The following is a 25,121-nucleotide window of genomic DNA, read 5'->3' as shown; positions in this document are numbered from 1 at the left end:
CCTTGTGAGACCATATGCTGACACATGCACATTTGTGGCCTGCTGGAGGTCATTTTGCAGGGCTCTGGCAGTGCTCCTCCTTGCACAAAGGCGGAGGTAGCAGTCCTGCTGCTGGGTTGTTGCCCTCCTACGGCCTCCTCCACGTCTCCTGATGGACACTACGCTGACAGACACAGCAAACCTTCTTGCCACAGCTCGCATTGATGTGCCATCCTGGATGTACTGCACTACCTGAGCCACTTGTGTGGGTTGTAGACTCCGTCTCATGCTACCACTAGAGTGAAAGCACCGCCAGCATTCAAAAGTGACCAAAACATCAGCCAGGAAGCATAGGAACTGAGAAGTGGTCTGTGGTCACCACCTGCAGAATCACTCCTTTATTGGGGGTGTCTTACTAATTGCCTATAATTTCCACCTTTTGTCTATTCCATTTGCACAACAGCATGTGAAATTTATTGTCAATCAGTGTTGCTTCCTAAGTGGACAGTTTGATTTCACAGAAGTGCGATTGACTTGGAGTTACATTGTGTTGTTTAAGTGTTCCCTTTATTTTTTTGAGCAGTGTATATACACTTGTGTGTATAAGGTAGTAGTTGCGGAATTGTTAGGTTAGATTACTTGTTGGTTATTACTGCATTGTCGGAACTAGAAGCACAAGCATTTCGCTACACTCGCATTAACATCTGCTAACCATGTGTATGTGACAAATAAAATTTGATTTGATTTGACTGGCAAAAAGTACTTTCACTGACAAGTCGCGGTTTTGTCTCACCAGGGGGGATTGTCGGATCCACGTTTATCGACGAAGGAATGAGCGTTACACCGAGGCCTGTACTCTGGAGCGGGATCGATTTGGAGGTGGAGGGTCCGTCATGGTCTGGGGCGGTGTGTCACAGCATCATCGGACTGAGCTTGTTGTCATTGCAGGCAATCTCAACCCTGTGCGTTACAGGGAAGACATCCTCCTCCCTTATGTGGTACCCTTCCTGCAGGCTCATCCTGACATGACTCTCCAGCATGACAATGCCACCAGCCATACTGCTCGTTCTGTGCGTGATTTCCTGCAAGACAGGAATGTCAGTGTTCTACCATGGCCAGCGAAGAGCCCAGATCTCAATCCCATTGAGCACGTCTGGAACCTGTTGGATCAGAGGGTGAGGGCTAGGGCCATTCCCCCCAGAAATGTCCGGGAACTTGCAGGTGCCTTAGTGGAAGAGTGGGGTAACATCTCACAGCAAGAACTGGCTAATCTGGTGCAGTCCATGAGGAGGAGATATGCACTGCAGTACTTAATGCAGCTGGTGGCCACACCAGATACTGACTGTTACTTTTGATTTTTACCCCCCGGTTTCAGAGACACATTATTCCATATTCTATTCTGTTAGTCACATGTCTGTGGAACTTGAAAATAAATTCAGTTGACAGTGAGAGGACGTTTATTTTTTGCTAAATTTACATTCCCGTGTCAGCCGGGTGCTGACCATCCAAAAGATATTACATTTCTTTCAAACCATTAGTATTGGGGATTCAAATAAATTCCTAAACCAGCCATGACTGAATGAAAATTAATTGGTAGCCAGCTGCATTATCCACAGGTCTCCTGGAGATGCATTATTAGGGGCTTTTTGACTTGGTTAGCAGTGTGGTTAGGTTAGGTTTAAAATCACATTTTAAGAAGATAATTTGTAGACATAGGCGGGGTTTATGACGACCAGGTAACTACTAGTGACTATCAGGCACAACTACAATATAAAGTGTTTTTTCTCGGGATGTCACGTGTCCTACTTATATCAGTACAATCGTAACAACCTAATTATTACGAAACACATTCGATCAAATAAACCACACATAGCAAATAATCCATAAAAAAATGGTGAACCAAATTCGACACATTGACCTCCATTCAAAACCTCCTCGCTTGGTGAGCAAAAAAAATACAAAAATAACGCCACCTGCTAGAGAAGACAGATTTTGGGCCCAGTTATCCCTCTCGCTTCGCCTCTTCCTCTCGGGAATAAAGCATTTAGTCCACTCAGTAACAGGAGACAGGTTTCCATTTACTGAAGTTTATTTGACAAAAGCAATGTCACAACAACAAAAACATTGCCACATGTGTAATGGAAATTACAGATATAGGAGACATTTTCTAAAGATCAACAACATTGTTATCCGTTCAACAGGGGTGGATCGTTCTGTTGTCTTACTTTCTTTATTGCATCACTATGATGGAAACTGTTTTTCGAATAAATGATGATTGATGAATAATTTTGAAGGTACGCGGGGCACGTGATGTCATCACATAGGCCTAACTATAAAGCTCCACCCCACATCCATCCCCTCTATGGCCTATTTATTGGCTACCTCCCTACTCTTCTACATTTGAACACACTGTACATAGATTTTTATATTTTTCTTCTCTATTGTGTTATTGACTGTACGTTTGTTTGTGTAACTCTGCGTTGTTGTTTTTGTCGCACTGCTTTGCTTTATCTTGTCCAGGTAGTAGTTGTAAATGAGAACTTGTCCTCAACTGACCTACCTGGTTATATAAAGGTGAGAAAAAAAATATATATATTTTTTAATTTCAAATGCCTACTGCTTGCTAAATAAAAAAATGACAACTATAACAAATAATGTTTCTTTGCAGGATAAGGATTGGCCTGACTTTCAAGAATGCCGGAATTGCTTTGCCTTGCTTTTCTGGTTGGCTGAATGCAAGTTTCACCATCCAATTATTTCAGATCTACAGGAGTGCAAATTTAATCATGGCACGGACTGTGGTAATACATGATTAGAATATGGCAAATATTCTTCCAGTTAATATTGCATTATAACCATGCTGTCTTCCGCGGGCTACCTGAGACATGAAACAGATAGGTGGGAAGGCATACAGGCTGTCGTCAATGTATTAATGCGCAATTAGCCTCAATGGATAATGGAAACACTTCAACCACCTAATTTTTATTCGACACAGTAGCTTTTTACAAATCAATAATTTTTTTATGTGTTGCAAAACAATTACCTCTAGCTGTCTTTATCGAGACAATATAGTTAAATGGAAAGGCAACTGTCACGTCTATTTCCTATGCAAACTTTCTAAATGTCGACAAAAAAATCACTGGATAAGTTAATGAACAGCAAATTTTCACTGCTATATTGGTGGGTCTAGTGCTTTTGCTGGATGATAAATCGCGGCTACCACGGGGTGGCGATGTGGCTAAATCTGTATGTGCATTCTACTACTCCTCTGCTTGCGGCAAAATAAAACTGATATCCCAGCACGCTCTGCGACACACAAAACACTGTTGTTTGCGTTGGACAGTGACCTTCTTCGCACCGGGCATCACATACTGAAGGTAAGGCCCTACAAAGATTTTCTAGTATGCCTTCAAACCAATACCTAGTACAAAATATTAATTAAATATGTCAGATTACCTTGTTTAAAAAAAAAAGATATATCAGCTTTACCTACGCGTGCCAGCCAAGACGACAACCTCTGCATGAGGCCTAACGTTAGCGAGCAAACTGGCTAACAGTTGCAGGAATTTAGCAAGCTAACCTTGCGTGATTGTGTAAATGTAGCTAGCTAGTTTTTGCTGTTACTTTTGACATAGACATACATACTAGCTAGTGTGCCTTGATAACGTTAAGTTGACTCTTATAACAGCCATGTATCAGGACAACTGGGTAACGTTAGCTAAGAAGGTAGATGTGGTTGAAAGTCATGCTACGTCCTCTGTGCTTCAACGTTAGTTCTGTTCCGTGGGCATATTCCATTTCGCATGCTAGGCTATACAGCTAACGCTAGCTAGCAATCTTTCACCTAGGCGTCTCTCACCTCCCACGTACTACAAGCTAGCCAGCTGTAGTTGTACTGCTAAGGTACACTTGTTCCAAGTTAATTTCCTTCCATTGTTGGACCCCCCTGTTTTTTTTTGCCTGAAAAATAAATGTATTTGACAGAATTCTGTTATTTTTCACACAGATGGCAGGGCGTGTATTTACAAGCTGGTGGGCCAAGATGAGCCCTTACTACGCTGGGGCGTACCAGGAGATGTGGGTCGGCCTGGGTGTCATGACATACCTGTACTACAAAGTCTCTTATGGGGGTGAGTTGTCTACTGCTAAATTGAATAAAAGTTTGACACCAAGTTGGACACCAAAACCTCAGAAATCGTAGTACAGTGTTCTGTACTACACGTCTTAATTAATTTGAATAGTTGGTGGCTGTGGGCAATAATGCGTGAAGCATTATCTTTCATTGTTGGTAAGGCACACCAGACTTGAAGAGGATGATCTTTAACAACTGAACAAGATCTTTACATCAGTGATTGGAGAAACTGTATCATGCAGCAGCAGAACACTACTACATTTTCAGAATGGGCTTTTTAATGGAGCCTATTTACTTTGTAAAGGGCTAGTACACCTGTATTTGGGTAATGTTTGCTTTTTAACATCTTGTTTCCTTCTCCCTTTTCTAACTTTAGGAAAGAAAGCAGTTAAAGGAAGTAAGTGTTTTCTATTAGGCATTTCATGTTATTCAAGTTTACTGGGATACCTACATGGCAGATTTGCATGTTAAAACAGCAATACATGTGCATTTTCATGTTCATGGAATCAATAAAAACAAAACATTTATACTTTATGATTAACCAACATTTCATGAGAGATGACATTGTGCCGATCTTACTGCCTATGTTGCTGCAGTAGGTAGTGTAACACTTTACAACAATAAACAAACTTGAACAACATCATACATTTAAGTAATTTGCAATAGTCTGTTTTATGGTTGTATGTATTGACACTTGTGTTTTTATTTCAGAGCCTGCACATTGATTTCATCACTATGCTGAGCGGTCACCCCCTTTCCCCATGTGAAATAGCACCCCATGTGAAGCAGCTCAATTTACACCATAATGTCTGTCCATATTGTCTGTTTCTATGGAACAATAAAATGGTCTACTGAGATCACTAGAAGGATGATACATTTTTGCCATTGTATTCAGTGATAATGTTAATCTCATCAACGGGATCAAAAGACTGGTATATCTTAAGTTAGTCAACACATTTTTCTATTAAACCATTGACCTTATTTTAAGGTATGCATATTGGCCACATTTGTAGTTATGTAAGGTCTTAGGTTTATTAGGATTAAAGGGATTTGTTATGCAAATGTAAGTAATGTAGTTCTGGCCAATCCTTAATATCTTCGTTATTAGCTATAATGAAGGCATATTTATAGTTTAAAGAGCAAGTTAAACAGGAAACAGACTCTTATGCTGTGTTTACACAGGCATACAAATATTATTTTTTTCCTACAAATTGGTTTTCAGATCCACTCTGATTGGTCAAAGGACCAATTAGTGGAAACTCATTCTGTGTATGCTGTCTCAATGTGGGCATAGTAACTCTTCCCTATTCTGAAGTGTGAAGTGTTTTTCCAGGTAAAAACATGGGGCAGACCTATTTTCCAACTGTGGCTGACATTGTAGTTGATTCTAGACCACAGTCATGTGCGACTACCTCTTAATCACCCACTTCTACAGGTGGAAATAGGAGACCCTGGATAAAATACGTTTTATACGCTTATTTGTTAGCGAAGGACACATTCAACCCAACGTATCGAATGGTATAGTTTTTGTTGATCAAGGAAGCTTCTGGAGCATGCCAGCTGTCTAACCAGGGATCATCAACCTGATTCAGCCAGGGGCAGATTAATTTTTTTCTTGCGCGGGTGGTCAGGGGCCAGAACGTGAGCTGATTTGCTGGCGTCTTCAAAGTCATGTCTAACATTTTCTTGAACGCTTCACAAGCAGATACAATGCGGGTAGGTAACCTTCACAATGAGATTATTATGGATAAAAGCGAGATTATTTGACAAATGGCAGCTGAACATGCCACCAGAATAAGAACCTCTATTGGAAAGGAGCATCAAGCTCATAATGTTCACTTACACCGCCCTATGAATTTCATAATTTATCTGTAGCCTATTAAACTGCATGCTTTCCCAAGCCTTAGTGGGAGGACCACACAATGTTTACTTCGTTATGATGGTTTACACCATTTCTCGTATAATTATTTTACTGAGATAAATATCCCACCTTGTCTAGCGTATTTTAACTTGTCGACATCTGGAAAGTTTAGTGACAAATTTGATGTTTCCATGGGGCCTGTCGTGCTGTGGCAATTTTAGCATGTAAATCTTGATGCATGCCAGCAAAGCCACTAAACAAGACATTAATTGCACTATAAAGGTTACAAACCTTTGAATGCAGTTGAATGTATTCAGTTGTACAACTGACTAGGTATCCACTTTCCCTTTAAAGCTGTCCCAACAGCAGAGCTTACTTTTCAGCACCGTGGAATGAATCCTTACCAACGTTACACATGGCTATCAGCGGAGCGTTGTCTGGCAGCGGAACAGTTCATTCAGCCTCATTTATTACCTTTTTAAAAACAGCTTATATGGCTGACTTGCTAAAACAAATGTGGTTTCTACAGATAATTGAGATGTACAAACTATGTCATAGGGGAACGTCGAGCGGATAAGAGGAAATCTGTAATTACGATTAAGACATTAATGAGCGAGCTAGGATGGACGTAGTCAAAATAATTATTTGTTCAGCACTTTTATAATGTACAGCAACAGAATTAAGAACATGGGCTGTTCTTACAGTATTCAGCTGGCACACCAAGTCAGAACTGTAGGATAAATAAAGCGGGCATATAAGCAGACAATGAAAGCGCTTACATTTTTATTTAACTAGGCAAGTCCGTTAAGAACAAATTCTTATTTACAATGATGGCCTAACCCGGACGACGCTGGGGCAGTTGTGTGCTGCCCTATGGGACTCCTAATCACAGCCGGAGGATGGCACACAATTGGCACAGCGTCGTTAGGGTTTGGCCAGGGCAGGCCGTCATTGTAAATAAGAATTTGTTCTTGTTCATGAGGTGACTAACTCATGAAGCTGGTTGAGAGAATGCCAAGAGTGTGCAAAGCTGTCAAAGAGTGGCTACTTTGAAGAAACTCAAATATAAAATATATTGGTACACTATTTTGCATTCTTATCGGCAGACTCAATAGCCTTGGTTTATCAAATGACTGCCTCGCCTGGTTCACCAACTACTCAGAGTTCAGTGTGTCAAATCGGAGGGCCTGTTCTCCGGACGTCTGGCAGTCTCTATGGGGGTGCCACAGGGTTCAATTCTCGGGCCGACTCTTTTCTCTGTATATATCAATGATGTCGCTCTTGTTGCTGGTGATTCTCTGATTCACCTCTACGCAGACGACACCATTTTATATACACCTGGCCCTTTGTCTTTTTTTTCTTTTTTTTACCCCCTTTTTCTCCCCAATTTCGTGGTATCCAAATGTCAGTAGTTACTATCTTGTCTCATCGCTACAACTCCCGTACGGGCTCGGGAGAGACGAAGGTCGAAAGCCATGCGTCCTCCGAAACACAACCCAACCAAGCCGCACTGCTTCTTAACACAGCGCGCATCCAACCCTGAAGCCAGCCGCACCAATGTGTCGGAGGAAACACAGTGCACCTGGCGACCTTGGTTAGCGCGCACTGCGCCCGGCCCGCCACAGGAGTCGCTGCTGCGCGATGAGACAAGGATATCCCTATCGGCCAAATCCTCCCTAACCCGGATGACGCTAGGCCAATTGTGCGTCGCCCCACGGACCTCGGTCGCGGCCGGCTGCGACAGAGCCTGGGCGCGAACCCAGAATCTCTGGTGGCACAGCTAGCGCTGCGATGCAGTGCCCTAGACCACTGCGCCACCCGGGAGGCCCTACATTTGGCTCTTCTTTGGACACTGTCGACACATTGGTGCGGCTGGCTTCCGGGTTGGAGGCGCGCTGTGTTAAGAAGCAGTGCGGCTTGGTTGGGTTGTGCTTCGGAGGACGCATGGCTTTCGACCTTCGTCTCTCCCGAGCCCGTACAGGAGTTGTAGCGATGAGACAAGATAGTAATTACTAGCGATTGGATACCACGAAAATTGGGGAGAAAAGGGGGTAAAAAAAAAAAAAAAAAATAAGAAAAAAAGATATATTATCATCTTGGTTCCCAGGTCAGTAACCTCCTATTAAAGCTGAGACAAAAACTATTTGAACTAGGGGACAAATCGGAAAGGTTGCTGGCTAGACAACTAAAGAGAGCACAGGCAAACAGAGCAATCCATAAATCCGGTCTGAGGCAGGCACCTTGCTGACAGATCCTAAACTGAGAGTTATATTCTTCCAGATTCCGATTTTTCTAGTTCTGATGTGTCAGCCTTCTTTGACTCCATCAGCCTGCCAAAACTTGATGATAGCGTCAATAAAAGTTTTCCCACCTGGAAAGGCTGCAGGCCCCTATGGTTTTGGCTGTGAATTTTATAAAACATTCACTGTAGCCAGTTGTGGTCGTTGCCATTTAAGGTGAGGGAGGACGATTTTCACTTTTTGTGAGCATAGCTTATTTCTATTACAGCATCTTGGATGACTGTCATTCATGTTCCATTCACCCAGTTCAATGTAACAGCGATAGGTTTGGGCTATTAAATGATTCTCAAATTTTCCCTATACCCATCATGAGGTTGCTACAACCTAGCCTATGAATGAAAGTTTACAACGTAGGTGCACACAGGTCGAGAAAAAAAATGGATGTGACAGACAGTGACACATGGACAGACAGTGACACATTCAATACCGACTTGCACACTCTTGCCTACATATAGCTGATCTAGATGGGTTAGGGAGATAGCCTAGTGGTTAGAGCCAGTAACCGAAAGGTTGCTGTATCGAATCCCAGAGCTGACAAGGTGGAAAGCTGTCCTGAACAAGGCAGTTAAGCCACTGTTCCCCAGTAGGCCATCATTGTAAATAAGAATTTGCCTAGTCAAATAAAGGTTCAATAAAAAAATAAAACAATCTAGGGTGTAATCATTAGGCCAACAGTTGATAACAAGAGTTTCAATTTGATAAATTAAGGTATGTTTATCCCCCTTTTGTTCCGTTTGCTTCCGTATAAGAAACGTTTTTCCACAGAATAGGTGGAATGAATACACCTCTGATCACGTGTAAACATGGTTCACTTTCATAGCAGCCACGTTGTATTCCTTCTCTGATCTATGCGCTCGTGTCCTCTCACCTTTTCCCTTCACCTGTGGACTTCAGTGCACAACACGTCAGCTGTATGTGACCAGGCGAAAAAACCTTTCCAAGCCAAACCATATCATTACCACTACAAACAGCCTACATCGTTGTCACCATATTGACTAAAGTTAAATCAGTCAACATAGCTAATACTAAAACTAACACGTTAGTTACCCACCACAATTATGCAGTAAAGTTAGTATACAATCAGTAAGCAGTTTAGCACTTACATAAGCGGGCCCTGGTGGCAATAAATTAGTAAAACCAAAAGCTTACCTTGACTTGGAAGAGTTCCAGTGTTGTGTTGGATAGTCATCGCCAGCTAGCTAACATAGCATCCCTATGTTTTTGAGTAGGCTAAACTGAGTAGGCTAAAGCAGGGTTTTTGAGTCTGCTAAACTAGCTAGCTGCATTTTCTCGCTAAGTAAGTGAAACTCTCTTGCTTCTCCTTCATTTTGGAAGAAATGTATTTGTTCAAAACTGTTCAACTATTGTCTTTCTCTCTCTTTGAGTTGATTACTCACCACATTTTATGCACTGCAGTGCTAGCTAGCTGTAGTTTATGCTTTCAGTGCTAGATTAATTATCTGATCCTTTGATTGGGTGGACATGTGGCAGGCTTGAAAACTATTACGGACTACAAAGGGAAACCCATACGCAAGCTGCCTAGTGAGCCTACCAGATGAGCTAAATTCCTTTTGTGCTCGCTTCGAGGCAAGCAACACTGAAATATGCACGAGAGCCCCAGCTGTTCTGGATGACTGTGCGATAACGCTCTTGGTAGCCGATGTGAATAAAACCTTTAAACGGGTTAACATTCACAAAGCCGCTGGGCCAGATGGATTACCAGGACGTGTACTCAAAGCATGTGTGGACCAACTGGCAAGTGTCTTCACTGATATTTTCAACCTCTCCCTGACTGAGTCTGTAATACCTACATGTTTCAAGCAGACCATCATAGTCCCTGTGCCCAAGGAAGCGAAGGTAACCTGCCAAAATGATTACCGCCCCGTGGCACTCACGTCGGTAGCCATGAAGTGCTTTGAAAGGCTGGTCATGGCTCACATCAACAGCATCCTCCCGGACACCCTAGACCTACTCCAATTCGCATACCGCCCCAACAGATCCACAGATGATCTCAATCGCACTCCACACTGCCCTTTCTCACCTGGACATAAAGGAACACCTATGTGAGAATGCTGTTCATTGACTACAGCTCAGCGTTCAACACCATAGTGCCCACAAAGCTCATCACTAAGCTAAGGACTCTGGGACTAAATACCTCTCTCTGCAACTGGATCCTGGACTTCCTGACGGGCCGCCCTCAGGTGGCAAAAGTAGGCACAACACGTCTGGCGCACTGATCTTTAACACTGGGGCCCCTTAGGGGTGTGTACTTAGTCCCCTCCTGTATTCCCTGTTCACCCACGACTGCGTAACCAAACACGACTCCAACACCATCATTATGTTTACTGACGACTCATCAGCGGTAGGCCTGATCCCCGATAACGATGAGACAGCTTATAGGGAGGAGGTCAGAGACCTGGCAGTGTGGTGCCAGGACAACAACCTCTCCCTCAATGTGAGCAAGACAAAGGATCTGGTTGTGGACTACAGGAAAAGGCGGACCAAACAGGCATCGACGGGGCTGTAGTAGAGCTGGTTGAGAGTTTCAAGTTCCTTGGTGTCCACATCACCAACAAACTATCATGGTCCAAACACACCAAGACAGGCGTGAAGAGGGCACAACAAAACATTTTCCCCCTCAGGAGACTGAAAAGATTTGGCATGAGTCCCCAGATCCTCAAAGTTCTACAGCTGCACCATCGAGAGCATCCTGACCGGTTGCATCACCGCCTGGTATGTCAACTGCTCAGCATCTGACCGTAAGACGCAACAGAAGGTAGTGCGTACGGCCCAGTACGGCCAAGCTTCCTGCCATCCGGGACCTATATACTAGGTGGTGTCAGAGGAAAACCCCCAAAATTCTCAAAGACTCCAGTCACCCAAGTCATAGACTGTTTTCTCTGCTACCCCACGGCAAGCGGTACCAGAGCGCCAAGTCTAGGACCAAAAGCCTCCTTAAAAGCTTCTACCTCCAAGTCATAAGACTGCTGAACAATAAATCAAATGGCCACCTGGACACCCCCCAATTTTGTTTTTACACTGCAGCTACTAGCTGTTTATTATCTATGCACACACTTTACCCCTACCTACATGTATATAGCCTCGTTATGGTTATTTTAGTTTATTTGTTAAATATTTTCTTAACTCTTCTTGAACATTGTTGGTTAAGGGCTTGTAAGTAAGCATTTCACGGTAAGGTCTACACCTTTTGTATTCGGCGCATGTGACAAAGTTTGATTTGATTTTGATTCAATGCAATTCCCCCCTCCTGAAAATGTAAAATATATTTCTCTGTTAAATTGTTTGTTCTATCGATAGACCTACCGCTTCTATCTCTTTGGTAACACTTTACAATAAGGTTCCATTTGTAAATAATTTGTAATTAAGTCCTTAATGGTTATTTAATAATTAGTAAATGCATTATAAACCATTAGTACATGGGTTATAACAAATTGATCAAAATAGTGCGATAGCTAGTCAGTGCTTGCCAAATAGTGAGCCACTATCTACCTCCAGGTATTAACCATTTATAAATTAACTTACAAATGGGTATAATATTGAATCGTTACAGTATGTATCATCATGCAACCTTATTTTCAATGGTTTCACAGTTAGACAGTAGTTATTTTCTCACATTTTGGGTGTGATGCATTGTTGCTATGTCCCAGGATAAGTTTGTTTCACAGTTAAACAGTAGTTCTTTTCTCACATTTTGGGTGTGATGCATTGTTGCTATGTCCCAGGATAAGTTTGTTTCACAGTTAAACAGTAGTTCTTTTCTCACATTTTGGGTGTGATGCATTGTTGCTATGTCCCAAATAGTTTGTTTTCAGACCGATGGTCAACTTCCATGATGTGTGTTGCCACATGTTTGAAACCCTACGGAAGTCCAGAGATGACATATGAATTTTTAAAAAAGTTCCCTCATTATGTCAAGATCACAACTTATTTATCTCACGATCACAACATAACAAAAGTTTTGTTGATCACAAGATTTTTCTGGTGATCCCGACAGAACAAAAGTTGTTTTGTCGAGGTCACGAGATAATTCAAAGTACCACGCATCATCCATTCATTTGTTCAGATGCACGATAACCACTTCATCAAGGAGCCCTGTGGCTGAATTAATTGCAATGCGAGGCATTTAAGCCCTGAACGATGCCTGAAGGTGGCACCTTCTCCCTGGCGCTGTGCCACCCCCAAGATCACAGCCAATTACATGCAAGGAACAATGCAGCTAACTTTGCTAGTCTTGTGAGATAGCTAGTTAGTTATGTAGTCTTGTTAGCTAGCTATCAAGCTAGTTTATATATGGTGGATGTTAGCTTGCATAACTGATATGTGTATATTTTAAGGACACTTCATGTTTTGTGGATAATATTTACATTAACATTGGGTGAGCTCCATTCCTGATCTGATCAGATTCAAGTCAGGATGCTGCCTTGGAGGCGGTTTCATAGGTAAGGCTCCTTGCAGGCAGATTAGCTGTCAAAGTGCTTTATAGGCAGATGCATATCTGTTCCAGGGGGTGAGCTCTATTCCTGGCAGGCTGAGCAGATTCAATAGCAGCCTCAGAAGTTGATGTCAGGTTGCTGCTTTGTTGGCTGTTTCATAGGTAAAACTCTTTGCAGGGAGATTAGCTGTCAGCGCGTTATATGCTGACACATATAATCTAAAGTGGGTGAGCTCTTCCTGGCAGGCTGATCAGATTCAATAGCAGATTCAGAGGCTAATAAATCAGGATGCTGCCTTGTAGGCTGGTCTATATGTAAGATCCTTGCAGACAGCCTATTAGGCAGCATTCTGACTTATCGGCCTTTGAGGCGGCTATTGAATCTGATCAGCTCACCCACTCTGTAAATGTAAATATTATCCATAAAACATGAAGTGTCCCTTACAATTAGAAACATGTCAGTTATGCAAGCTAACAACCAGCATATATAACAAGACTAACCAAGTTATTGTGCCTTCAGAAAGTATTCACACCCCCTTTTCCACATTTTGTTGTGTTATAGCCTGAATTTAAAATAGATACAATTTAGATTTTTTTGTCACTAGCCTACATACAATACCCCATAATGTCAAAATGGAATTATGTTTTTAAAATTGTTACAAATTAATAACAAATGTAAAGCTGAGTCAATAAGTATTCAAAACCTTTATTATGGCAAGCCTAAATAAGTTCAGGAGTAAAAATGTGCTCAACAAGTCACATAATAAGTTGTATGTACAGTGTGCAATAACAGTTTTTAACATGATTTTTGAATGACTACCTCATCTCTGTACCCCACACATACAATTATCTGTAAGGTCCCTCAGTCGAAGTGAATTTCGAACACAGATTCAACCGCAAAGACCAGGGAGGTTATCCAATGCCTCGCAATTGAAGGGTACCTATTGGTAGTTTTAAAATAAAATAAAGGAAAAAAACGAACATTGAGCATGGTGAGTTATTGATTACACTTTGGACTTTTAATGGCTGTGATAGGAGAACTGAGGATGGATCAACAACATTGTAGTTACTCCACAATACTAACCCAATTAACAGAGTATTAAGAAGGAAGCCTGTACAGAATACATATATTTCAAAACATGCATCATGTTTGCAACAAGACACTAAAAACTGCAACATTTACTTTTTGTCCTGATTACAGTGTTTATATTTGTTGCAAATCCAATACAACACATTACTATGTACCACTGTCCATATTTTCAAGCATAGTGGTGGCTGCATCATGTTATGGGTATGCTTGTAATCGCTAAGGGCTGGGGATTTGTGGTGGGATAAAAAAGAAACGGAATGGAGCTAAGCACAGGCAAAATCCTATAGGAAAACCAGGTTTAGTATGCCTTCCACCAGACACTGGGAGATAAATTCACCTTTCAGGAGAATAACCCCCCCCCCAAAAAGGCCAAAACTACACCGGAGTTGCTTACCAAGAAAATGCTTACCAAGAAGACAGTGAATGTTCCTGAGTGGACAAGTTACAGTTTTGACTTAAATCTACTTTAAAATCTATGGCAAGACCTTAACATTGTTGTCTAGCAATGATCAACAAACATTTGATGGAGCTTGAAGAATTTTGAAAAGAAAAATGGGCAAATGTTGGACAATCCAGATGTGGAAAGCTCTTCGAGACTTGCCCAGAAAGACTCACAGCTGTAATCACTGCCACAGGTGCTTCTACAAAGTATTGACTCAGGGGTGTGAATAATTATGTAAATTAGATATTTCTGTATTTAATTTTCAATACATTTGCAAACATTTCTAAAAACATGTTTTCACTTTGTCATTATGTGGTATTGTGTGTAGGTGGGTGACAAAATTCAGGCCGTAACACAACAAAATATGGAATATGTCAAGGCGTATGAATACTTTCTGAAGGCCCAGTAGCTGCGTTGTTGCTGGCATGCGATTGGCTTTAGTCTTAGGAGTGGCGTACAGCCTGGGAGACAAACTGTCTGTCAGGCATTGGTCAGGGCTTAAATGCCCCACGAGGGCTTAGATGCCCCAAGAGCTCTTAGCAAGCTAAATGTTCCTTACCTTGAGCTAACATTCTAAATTATAAACTGATGAGCTCCAAACACAAATGAAAGCATGATGCTTGCATGAAATGTACCATTAGTGTAGCAATCAATAAAAATATATGTGCTCATCCACTGTGGGCTCTCAGCCATACTGTCAATGTATCATCAATGCCTCCACTCCTATTTGTATAGTTTATCTCGTGAAAAAAACGCTTGTTCTGTCGTGATCATGAGATAAATAAGTTGTGATCTCGACAAAATGAGTGATTTAAAAAAATAGTAATGTCTCCATTTTCTGTTTTCCAAAACTAGAATCTGTAACAAAAAGAGCAGACTGCCTTTTGTACGCTTTACCTTTTGCCAAAGTTTCAAAAAATTACATTGTTGAGGAGTGCAAGGGCAAATTATTATTGCACACGCTCACTTCACAGAGTAGGCGTAACCAATGGAAATATAAAAAAAATGCTAGAATGCGCCAATAGGATTTCACTAGCTCATTCTTGTCTCTGCCCACCTCCTACTTGTTTTGCACACTATCATTAATTTGCTCCTATTGGAAACAACAGGCTGTGGTCTATCTTGGGTTAGGTATAAACATCTTTTGACTAACTTACTATCTAGTTAGCTACCTAGTTAGTGTAATAGCAAAAATTATGATAACTAGCTAGCCCCTTTAATCTGTGGTAGCTAGCTATTAGTGTTAGCAAGTAATGTTAAACACTAGTTAGCTAACTATTATTATTAGCTAGCAGTTGATAACATAACTAGCTAAGCCTAAATTATATAAATCATTATAATGATAGTAGATTTATGTGTAGCTAGAGTGTCTATGCTAAATTGTCATGAATTCCTTTTCTCCCCCAGATTCCCATAAGGTCTCAGAGTCCATGATGGGAAAATGCTTAACAAGAAGGAAACACGGCCGAGATTCACAAAATACTTCTTACGCAAAAACTTAAGTATCTTAAGAAAAAACAAGTTCTAAGAATAGTTCGTAAGTGCAATTTCTCAAGAATTTTTCTTAAGATTTAATGATTTTCTTACGAACTTCGAAAATATCTTCATAAGATAGTTTTAGCTAGCTATTTAGTTACTAATGACAATCATGTAAGCATATTTCTTACTGATATTACTGTTCTAAAACCTGTTCTTGGGTTTAAAATCAATACTGAAACTTCAGATGAAGTTTGTGTGAATTATTTTTTTTTTAATTGCTTTCATGAGCTTTCTCTCTGACTGTCCTGTGAGACAAGGGTTTAGCTGTCTTGGAATGAAGAACCTTTTCAACAACTTAATTTTCAAGAATCACATTTCTTTTTAACTTTTTGAAATAGTGCAAGAACATTTCCAATAATCTATTTGAGGAATAGCAATTTTGCTTAACTTCTTAAGTCTATAGTTAAGGACAAAATGCTAGTTAAGAAATGTCCTCTTAAAAAGGTTTTGTGAATCTCAGCCCAGACATCTGTTGTAAATTTCTATTCTGACTCGTAATGTTAAAAAGGGGAGAAAAAGACCCCCCCCTGTTTATCTGAATTAGCTAGGCTACTCACTATACCACTGATAGGCTACACATCACTGCAATTAAAATTGTTTTCCCAATGTATTCTTCCGTTAAATTACATTTTGTTCTTACTATGTATTGCATGTTTGAGGACATTATATACTGTTATAAATGTTAAAGTCTGGCTTTAAAATAAGGTATACTTTTAGCAGTTATACATGTGGGTAAATCATTTATAGATTATTTGAGAGTTCAGTTAGAGCTTAGACATACTTACAGTATAGGCAGTATTGGGTACTCATCACTACTTGAGAGAAGATTCAACACTTAGTTAAACATGTTCAGTCAATGACTGGTGGTTATGAAGACCAAAACATTCAACATTGAGAGGATACATCCTCCACTGTTTCACAAACCAAAGGTATTACGGTTACCATTTCACACCAGAGCATTCACCATACTTGGACTATCACAGAGAAGTAGTAAGTGTGTTGATATAATCTAGTAAGGGGTAATATGTTGGGAATGATAATTGAATACATTTGGTCAGGACATCAGGGTTTCAAAGGTGGGTTAAGACACATGAAAACCAACCTCTTATTTTCCTGGGACAGAGCACAAATAAATTGTTTAACTGTGCAACTATTGAAAATAAGGTTGCATGATGAATCATAAGGGTTGATTGTATAAGCATTTGTATGTGCATTTATAAATGGTTAATAACTGGAGGTAAATATTGGCTCGCTATTTGGCAAACACTGACCAATTATTGCTCTATTTTGACCAATGCGATATAACTGTTTGTTAATGGTTTGTAATGCACATACAAATGTTTAAATAATAATTAATGTAATTACAACCTTTTTATAAACCCTTTACAAATGGAACCTTATTGTAAAGTGTTACCCTACTGCCTATTGATAATAGTATCTTCTGACCAACTGGTGGCGCTTGTTCTTAACATTAACACACATCGCTTGCGGTCAGTGGCGACCCGTCATTCAGGGCACCAACTGTTTAGCTAAAAAAAAGAATGTTTTGCCTCTTATTTTGGCATTAATTTGTGTCACATATTTTTGCAAACAATTAAAAATATATATTGAGTTCATAAAACCGCATACCAACATGGTCTCTTTTTTACTTTCTTGAGTAAGGCAGCTCCAAAAAGCATTTGTTTCAGCCTAGCACAGTGCTTTCTGTGGTGGTGGGACAGCCAGGGGAAAATACCTAGAGTAGGGGTTGGTAATGTTCTCTAGTTGCGCCATGATTGGCTCAGTGTTCTGTCACTCATGGGGTCACTACGTCACTGCAACATCTATGGGGAGAGCTCAAAAATTCAAGCTCCTTGGGTGCTGTAATAGAGTTACATTAGAAGTGCCCATCCAAGAAGACTCCAGGTCATTGGCCACAGATAAAATGAGTCAAATCACGTTATATCGACCATAGATTTGACTGGACTGATCATCATACTTTCAAAATGTTAGCTAGAAAGCTAGCAGTCATCGTCAATCTACTGGCAAATCTTTTTCAATCCTTGACATGTCAAGAGAAATTATGAAGAGAAATTATAGATAGAACCTATCGGTGCTCATCGGCCATTACACAACAAATTGGAAAATGCAAATTCAACAATGAATGGTTTGGAAGGAATCAGTGGCTAACTGCAAGCATTGCAAAGCAGTCACTAGCCTGCTATTCAGTTGAGACGGTGTGTGGTCCAAGTCTGGGTTTAAGGGTCTCTTTTCCAAGCTTAAAAGGATAAACATTCTACATTGGCCATGCTGTCAATCCAGCATGACTTCTGCCGCGTTCAAAACAACTGGAAACTCAGAACTGGGAAATATCAGACTTCAGTGAGTTCAAAACATCTGGGAACTCTGGGGAAAAAGGAGCTCTGACTGGGGAAAATAAGTATTGAACGGTCATCAAACTCGGAATTCCCAGTGGGGAACTTGGAACACTTTCTAGAGCTCCGACCTGAAGAACACTGACGTGATGATTTGACCGTGTTTTTCAAAGTTCCCAGTTGTCTTGAAAGCACCATAAATCCAGAGAATGCCAGACTTATGACAAAATGTGATGCCAAAATTTGACCATGAAGGACCGCCACGCCACCTTCCTGTTCAAGTGGGCACAGCACAACAAGGTGAGTCCAAAAATGTATTGTATGCTGCTACATAAATTATGTAATATGCCAGGGAGATTTGTATACTGTAGCTAAGAAAGTAATACTAAGTGTATGTTGTGTAGTAAGCTGTTAGTAGTCCATATGCCTCACCCTAATAATTTGGTCCCTCTTCCTCTCATCATTTAGCCTACTGTTCTGACTTGGTGGTACACATGTAGACTATAGCCTGTTGTAGAGAAATTTCGTTATCGAATATTGTAAGAGCTTTCATTGTCTTCTTTTATGCCCCCTTTATTTATCCTACAGTTCTGACTTGGTGTACAGGGAGAACACTGTAAGAACGGCCCATGTTCTGAATTCTGTCGCTGTACATTTCAAAAGTTATATTGACTACGTCCGTCCTTACTCGCTCATTAATGTCTTAATCGAAATTACGGATTGCCTCTTATCCGCTCGAGGCAATCCGTCCCCTTATGCCATAGTTTGTACATCTCAATTGTCAGTAGAAAGCACATTTGTTTAAGCAAGTCAGCCATATCAGCTATGTTATTTAAAAAGGCAGTAAATGAGGCTGAATGACAAGGCTCTGCTGATAGCCATGTGTAGTAGTGGTAAATTGTTGGGACTAGTGTTGGGACTAACAGTTCTATATCGTGGAGCTCCGCCCCAAGCCTGAGAGGAAAATGATTCACACCCCTGCAGCCAATAGGAGTACAGGTGTCCCGACAGTGGTTCCTCCTTTAAAAGTTGCGTCATACTTCAGCACATTTTGCGGGCTGCTGCACAACGTTATTTAGTTGTCAGCCATTTTTTCTGTTAATGCAAGTTAGTGCCAGTTTGACCACCAGAGGGCATCTTTGAGAAGCATTTGATAGCCTTCCATATTGGCATTACCAGAGAATTTAAAACCTTTTTTGTAATAATATAGTATATGGGATTGATTTTAAGAAATTTGGCTTAATTAATTTGATTAATATTATAGTGCTTCTATTCCGAGAAAAACGAAAAACGAAACCCTTGTGGTTTCCGTTAGGATGGAATGGAAAATATGGTGCTGTACAATGTGACATTGGAGGATTTACCTTCATTAGACAACTTTGTTTCTATATTTCTGTAAATCAGTGATATTTATTCCCATAGTAATTCGTTTGGATCTATAACTAAATCAGCATCTGCATTTTGAAAGAGTATTTTTCTCATTTTATTAACGAAAGCATAAAGATGCTGATGAAGAAATACAGTACTGTACAGTATATACATTTACATTTGGATAATAAAGCATTTAGAAGATATAAGCCACCTGCATTTGTTTATTAGGCTACAATACATACTGTAGTAAACATGGGAAAGTGCCTAATTCCTTACGTAAGGGAGAGCAGGCCATGTCTGTACCAGAGAATGCGGGGCACGCGGGAGACTGGGGGTTCAATTAATTTGCTTAATATTATGGTGTTTCTATTCCAAGAAAAACAAAAAACCCTCTGGGTTTCCGTTAGGATGGAATGGAAAATACTGCACTGTACAATGTGACGGACTGCAGTACTGGGCTATTTAGCTAAATAATCCCTGTGTCTTGCGCGGGCAGGGTCTTACAATGTTTAATAATCCAAAGGGGTAGGCAAGAGAATGATCGTAAACAGGAAAAAGGTCAAAACCAGATCAGAGTTCAGGAGGTACAGAATGGCAGACAGGCTCGTGGTCAAGGCAGGCAGAATGGTCAGGCAGGTAGGTACAGAGTCCAGAAACAGGCAAGGGTCAAAACCGGGAGGACTAGAAAAAGGAGAATAGCAAAAGGAGTACGGGAAAAACACGCTGGTTGACTTGACTAAACATACAAGACGAACTGGCACAGAGAGACAGGAAACACAGGGATAAATACACTGGGGAAAACAAGCAACATCTGGAGGGGATGGAGACAATAATGAGGACAGATGAAACAGATCAGGGTGTGACACCTGTGTATGTCAACTTTTGGACTGCCTTCTCCCCCTCTAACCGGGGTCGTTGTCAGTGGGTCACAAACCAGTAGAATACGTAGAGCTGGGTCGCTCACTATTAGACGTTTAGATGCAATGGTAATTGAGACTGCACCCGTGAATGTTTCGCAGCAATAAAGGGATTCTGATATATTACGTAAAAAATGTGGACTTTGTAGCATTTATTGCAATGTTCATAAACTGCACAGCACAAACAAAGAAATTATTGACAATTTGGGACTCAGTGAGTTTACAGCCGAGGCGTTGCAAGAAATCCTGTCAAAGGATGTTCTGCCCTCACAGGCCCCTGAGCCTGTGTAGGGAGGTGACTTGAATTGGAATGTGACTGAAGGAGTGGGGTGTTTTTCTTTATGTCTATTTTTGTATGATGTCAGTTTTTCCACCTTTTTCCATACAATGGATATTTTTTCTATAGTTTACCACCCGTAGAGTAGGTGGCGACGTGCACCTCTAACTCTTATTTGCGGACCACAATAATAACATAGAAAAATAAGAAAGTTGGGTGAGGCTGATTAGAGGAAGATGGCAGGAAAAGAGAGAATTAAAATATGGAAGGCAGCATTTACCACTACACCTTTTGAGAGTGAGGATGGGTGGGAAGAAGACAAAGGAAGGGAATCCAGCGTGGCAGGAAAACAGAAAGGCAAAAGGTGGAAGAAGGCAACATACCACTATGCACCAGCCAAGCTTCTGGGAGAGCGTTATAGTTCCCTTTTGATTAAAATCTACAACTGACAAGAGTGGTGATGAGTGACCTGTTGTGGCAGGTGCAGTCAAGACCGCCGAGATTGAGCCTCGTCCTGATGATGACAAAGAGGATTCTGGCCCAGTGGGAGTGAGATTTTTGGAGAGAATGGATCCTTTCCTTCTGGCGGATCCATATGTGGTGTCAGGTTAGGTGGAGAAGAGGTGTGGGACTGTTGAGTTGGTAAAAGTAACTCGAAGAGGACTTGCAGTGATTATTTGTGTTTCTACCATCCAGAGGGAGTGGGCGCTTCGTACCAAACGCCTAGGGACAGGTACTGTGACTTGCTTTGCTCTCCGGAGCAGGACGCCATTGAAAGGAGTGATAACTGGGGTGGCGTTAAGTGTTGAAGAGGAGCAATTGAAGTGAAAATTCCCAGTGTCTGTGATGTCCACCGTTTTGTGCGACGCAGACCTGGTAGAGAGCGTGGTGAAACAGAGAAGACATTGTCTGTTCTGCTGAGTTTTGATGCAGAGTCTTTACCCCGAGTCTTTAGCTTTTATCCCTAACCCATTACTGTGTTTTAGGTGTCAAGCTTATGGTCATGAGGTAGCTGTGTGCAGGAGGGAGATTCGTAGATGTGAGAAGTGTGTAGGTGGGATTATGTAGTACCGGTGGAAGAGGTTGTGTATGTTAACTGTATGGGTACCCATGGTGCTGAAGATCATAAGTGTCCGATGAGAGAAGGCAGGTTGAGGTTGGCAGGATCAGAGTAGTATAGAAGTTGTTGTATGCTGATGTAACAGTATAACTTTAGTACGTCCCCTCGCCCCGACACGGGCGCGAACCAGGGACCCTCTGCACACATCAACAACAGTCACCCACGAAGCATCGTTACCCATCGCTCCACAAAAGCCGCGGCCCTTGCAGAGCAAGGCGCAACACTACTTCTAGGTTTCAGAGCAAGTGACGTAACTGATTGAAACGCTACTAGCGCGTACCCGCTAACTAGCTAGCCATTTCACATCCGTTACACTCACCCCCCTTTCAACCTCCTCCTTTTCCGCAGCAACCAGTGATCCGGGTCAACAGCATCAATGTAACAGTATAACTTTAGTACATCCCCTCGCCCCGACACGGGCGCGAACCAGGGACCCTCTGCACACATCAACAACTGACACCCACGAAGCGTCGTTACCCATCGCTCCACAAAAGCCGCGGCTCTTGCAGAGCAAGGCGCAACACTACTTCTAGGTTTCAGAGCAAGTGACGTAACTGATTGAAACGCTACTAGCGCGTACCCGCTAACTAGCTAGCCATTTCACATCCGTTACACTGAGGCACTGAAAAGAGTAGTAGAGGCAGATGGGTCCAGGGTGAATGAGTCTAAGAGAATCCCTGTGAGTAGGCAATAGAGAGTGATATGAATAACATGTACTTCAGTAAGGTTGAATTCTTAGCGTTCATAGCCTTGGTTATCAACTGTACTGCAGAAATGGAACATAAATCACAGAAAATACCTGTGGTGGTGGCAGCTGCAGAGAAGTATGTGGGTGTACGAGATTTACTGCAGAAGAGTTACAAACTGTGTTAAGAGATAGTGTCCCATCCATTTTTTAAATGGGTGTAGGGTCAGTTGGTAGGGAAATTTTTCTACCAAGTGTAATGAACTCACACGCCAGAGCAGTAGGTGGAAACAGAGCTAGATAAGAGGAATAGATGAATAGGGAGGCTGTGAGGTCAACCGATCCTATTTCTCAATTCCTTAAGGCTGAATTCCAGCTAAACTTGGAGAGGGGTTAGGGGCCGGTGAGATGGCGATGGGATAGCTCACTGAGTCAGGTGCGCAATAGAGTGCATGCACAGTAGCATGTTGGTTGTGAACAGAGCTGTTGGGGGTAAGTTGGCGGAAAGGGAAAAAAATGAGAAAAGTGGAACATACTGTATTATATGTAAATATTGAGGGGGGGGATAGCACAAACCTTCTGGAAGATCTGATGAAGGAGAATATAGCGAACAGGAAAAAAACGAAAAGTGGAACATGTTTTGAGTAAATATGGAATGATGTATTACAAATAACTTTTGGAAGAGCTACAGAAGGAAATTGAACGTGATGAGAGTCAGGATGAATTAACTGCAGTGGCAGATGCGGTGAAGACCGCCGAGTTTGATGATGAAAAAGTGGGAGTGAGATTTTTGGAGAGAATGGATCCTTGCCTTCTGGCTGATCCATGTAGTGTCAGATTTGGTTGAGAAGAGGTTGGGGAATGTTGGGTTGGTGAAAGTGACTTGGAGTGGAATCGTGTAGATTTCTGGAGTCACTGCCGTCTAGAGGGAGCTGCACGCACCACGCAAATGGGGTCAAGAACTGTGACTTGCTTTCCTCTCCGGAGCAGGGCGCTGTTGAAAAGAGTGATAACTGGAGTGGCGTTAAGGAGTGGTCAACTGGAGTGGTCAACTGAAGTTGAAGATTCCCGGTGTCTGTGACGCCTGCCGTTTTGGTGCGACACAGACCCATTGCAGAGCGTGGTGAAACAGAGAAGTTTTGATGCAGTCTTTAACAGATAAAGTCAAGTTAGGATCAGTTATACTGTGAGAGCTTTTGTCCCAAATCCATTACGGTGTTTTAGGTGTCAAGCTTATTGTCATGTGTCAGCAGTGTAGGAGGGAAATTCCCAGATGTGAGAAGTGTGCAGGAGGACATGAGACAAAGGAATGTGTAGTATTGCTGGAAAAAGTTGTGTGTGTTAACTGTAGAGGTACCCATGGTGCTGGAGATCAAAGGTGTCTCCACTGGGATTCTCTGCCTCTAACCCTATTACAGGGGCTGAGTCACTGGCTTACTGGTGCTCTTTCATGCCGTCCCTAGGAGGGGTGCGTCACTTGAGTGGGTTGAGTTACTGACGTGATCTTCCTGTCTGGGTTGGCGCCCCCCCTTGGTTTGTGCTGTGGTGGAGATCTGTGTGGGCTATACTCGGCCTTGTCTCAGGATTGTAAGTTGGTGGTTGAAGATATCCCTCTAGTGGTGCGGGGGCTGTGCTTTGGCAAAGTGGGTGGGGTTATATCCTTCCTGTTTGGCCCTGTCCGGGGGTATCATCGGATGGGGCCACAGTGTCTCCTGACCCCTCCTGTCTCAGCCTCCAGTATTTATGCTGCAGTAGTTTATGTGTCGGGGGGGCTAGGGTCAGTTGGTTATATCTGGAGTACTTCTCCTGTCTTATCCAGTGTCCTGTGTGAATTTAAGTATGCTCTCTCTAATTCTCTCCTTCTCTCTTTCTTTCTCTCTCTCGGAGGACCTGAGCCCTAGGACCATACGTCAGGACTACCGGGCATGATGACTCCTTGCCGTCCCCAGTCCACCTGGCCTTGCTGCTGTTCCAGTTTCAACTGTTCTGCCTGCGGTTATGGAACCCCTACCTGTCCCAGACCTGCTGTTTTCAACTCTTAATGATCGGCTATGAAAAGCCAACTGACATTTATTCCTGATTATTATTTGACCATGCTTGTCATTTATGAACATTTTGAACATCTTGGCCATGTTCTGTTATAATCTCCACCCGGCACAGCCATAAGAGGACTGGCCACCCCTCATAGCCTGGTTCCTTTCTTCCTATGTTTTGGCCTTTCTAGGGAGTTTTTCCTAGCCACCGTGCTTCTACACCTGCATTGCTTGCTGTTTGGGGTTTTAGGCTGGGTTTCTGTACAGCACTTCGAGATATTAGCTGATGTACGAAGGGCTATATAAAATAAACTTGATTGATTGATTGAGTGTCCGGTGAGAGAAAGGCACTGTCTAGTCTAAGGCACTGCATCTCAGTGCAAGAGGCGTCACTACAGTCCCTGGTTCGAATCCAGGCTGTATCACATCCGGCCATGATTGGCTCAGCGTTGTTTGGGTTTGGCCGGGGTAGGCCGTCATTGTAATAAGAATTTGTTCTTAACTGACTTGGCTAGTTAAATAAAGGATAAAAAAATGTAAAAGAGGAAGATAGGTCCAGGGTTAAGGA

At 42.0% G+C, this 25,121-nt stretch overlaps 1 protein-coding gene across 1 annotated transcript; it reads left to right on the top strand.

The window, feature by feature from the left end:
* Positions 1–3,263: 3,263 nt before the first annotated feature.
* On the top strand, positions 3,264–4,985 carry atp5mj (ATP synthase membrane subunit j). The gene is made up of 4 exons (XM_038968359.1): positions 3,264–3,356; positions 3,986–4,109; positions 4,488–4,508; positions 4,823–4,985. The coding sequence occupies exons 2-4, from the start codon at positions 3,986–3,988 to the stop codon at positions 4,834–4,836; spliced, it is 159 nt and encodes a 52-aa protein (XP_038824287.1). The 5' UTR covers positions 3,264–3,356; the 3' UTR covers positions 4,837–4,985.
* The last annotated feature ends 20,136 nt before the right edge of the window (positions 4,986–25,121 follow it).

The sequence above is a fragment of the Salvelinus namaycush genome, chromosome 29, assembly GCF_016432855.1.
Source record: "Salvelinus namaycush isolate Seneca chromosome 29, SaNama_1.0, whole genome shotgun sequence".
NCBI classification, from domain to species: Eukaryota; Metazoa; Chordata; class Actinopteri; order Salmoniformes; family Salmonidae; genus Salvelinus; species Salvelinus namaycush.
Note: the sequence above shows the minus strand (reverse complement) of the source record. Positions and strands in the feature narration are given on the sequence as shown.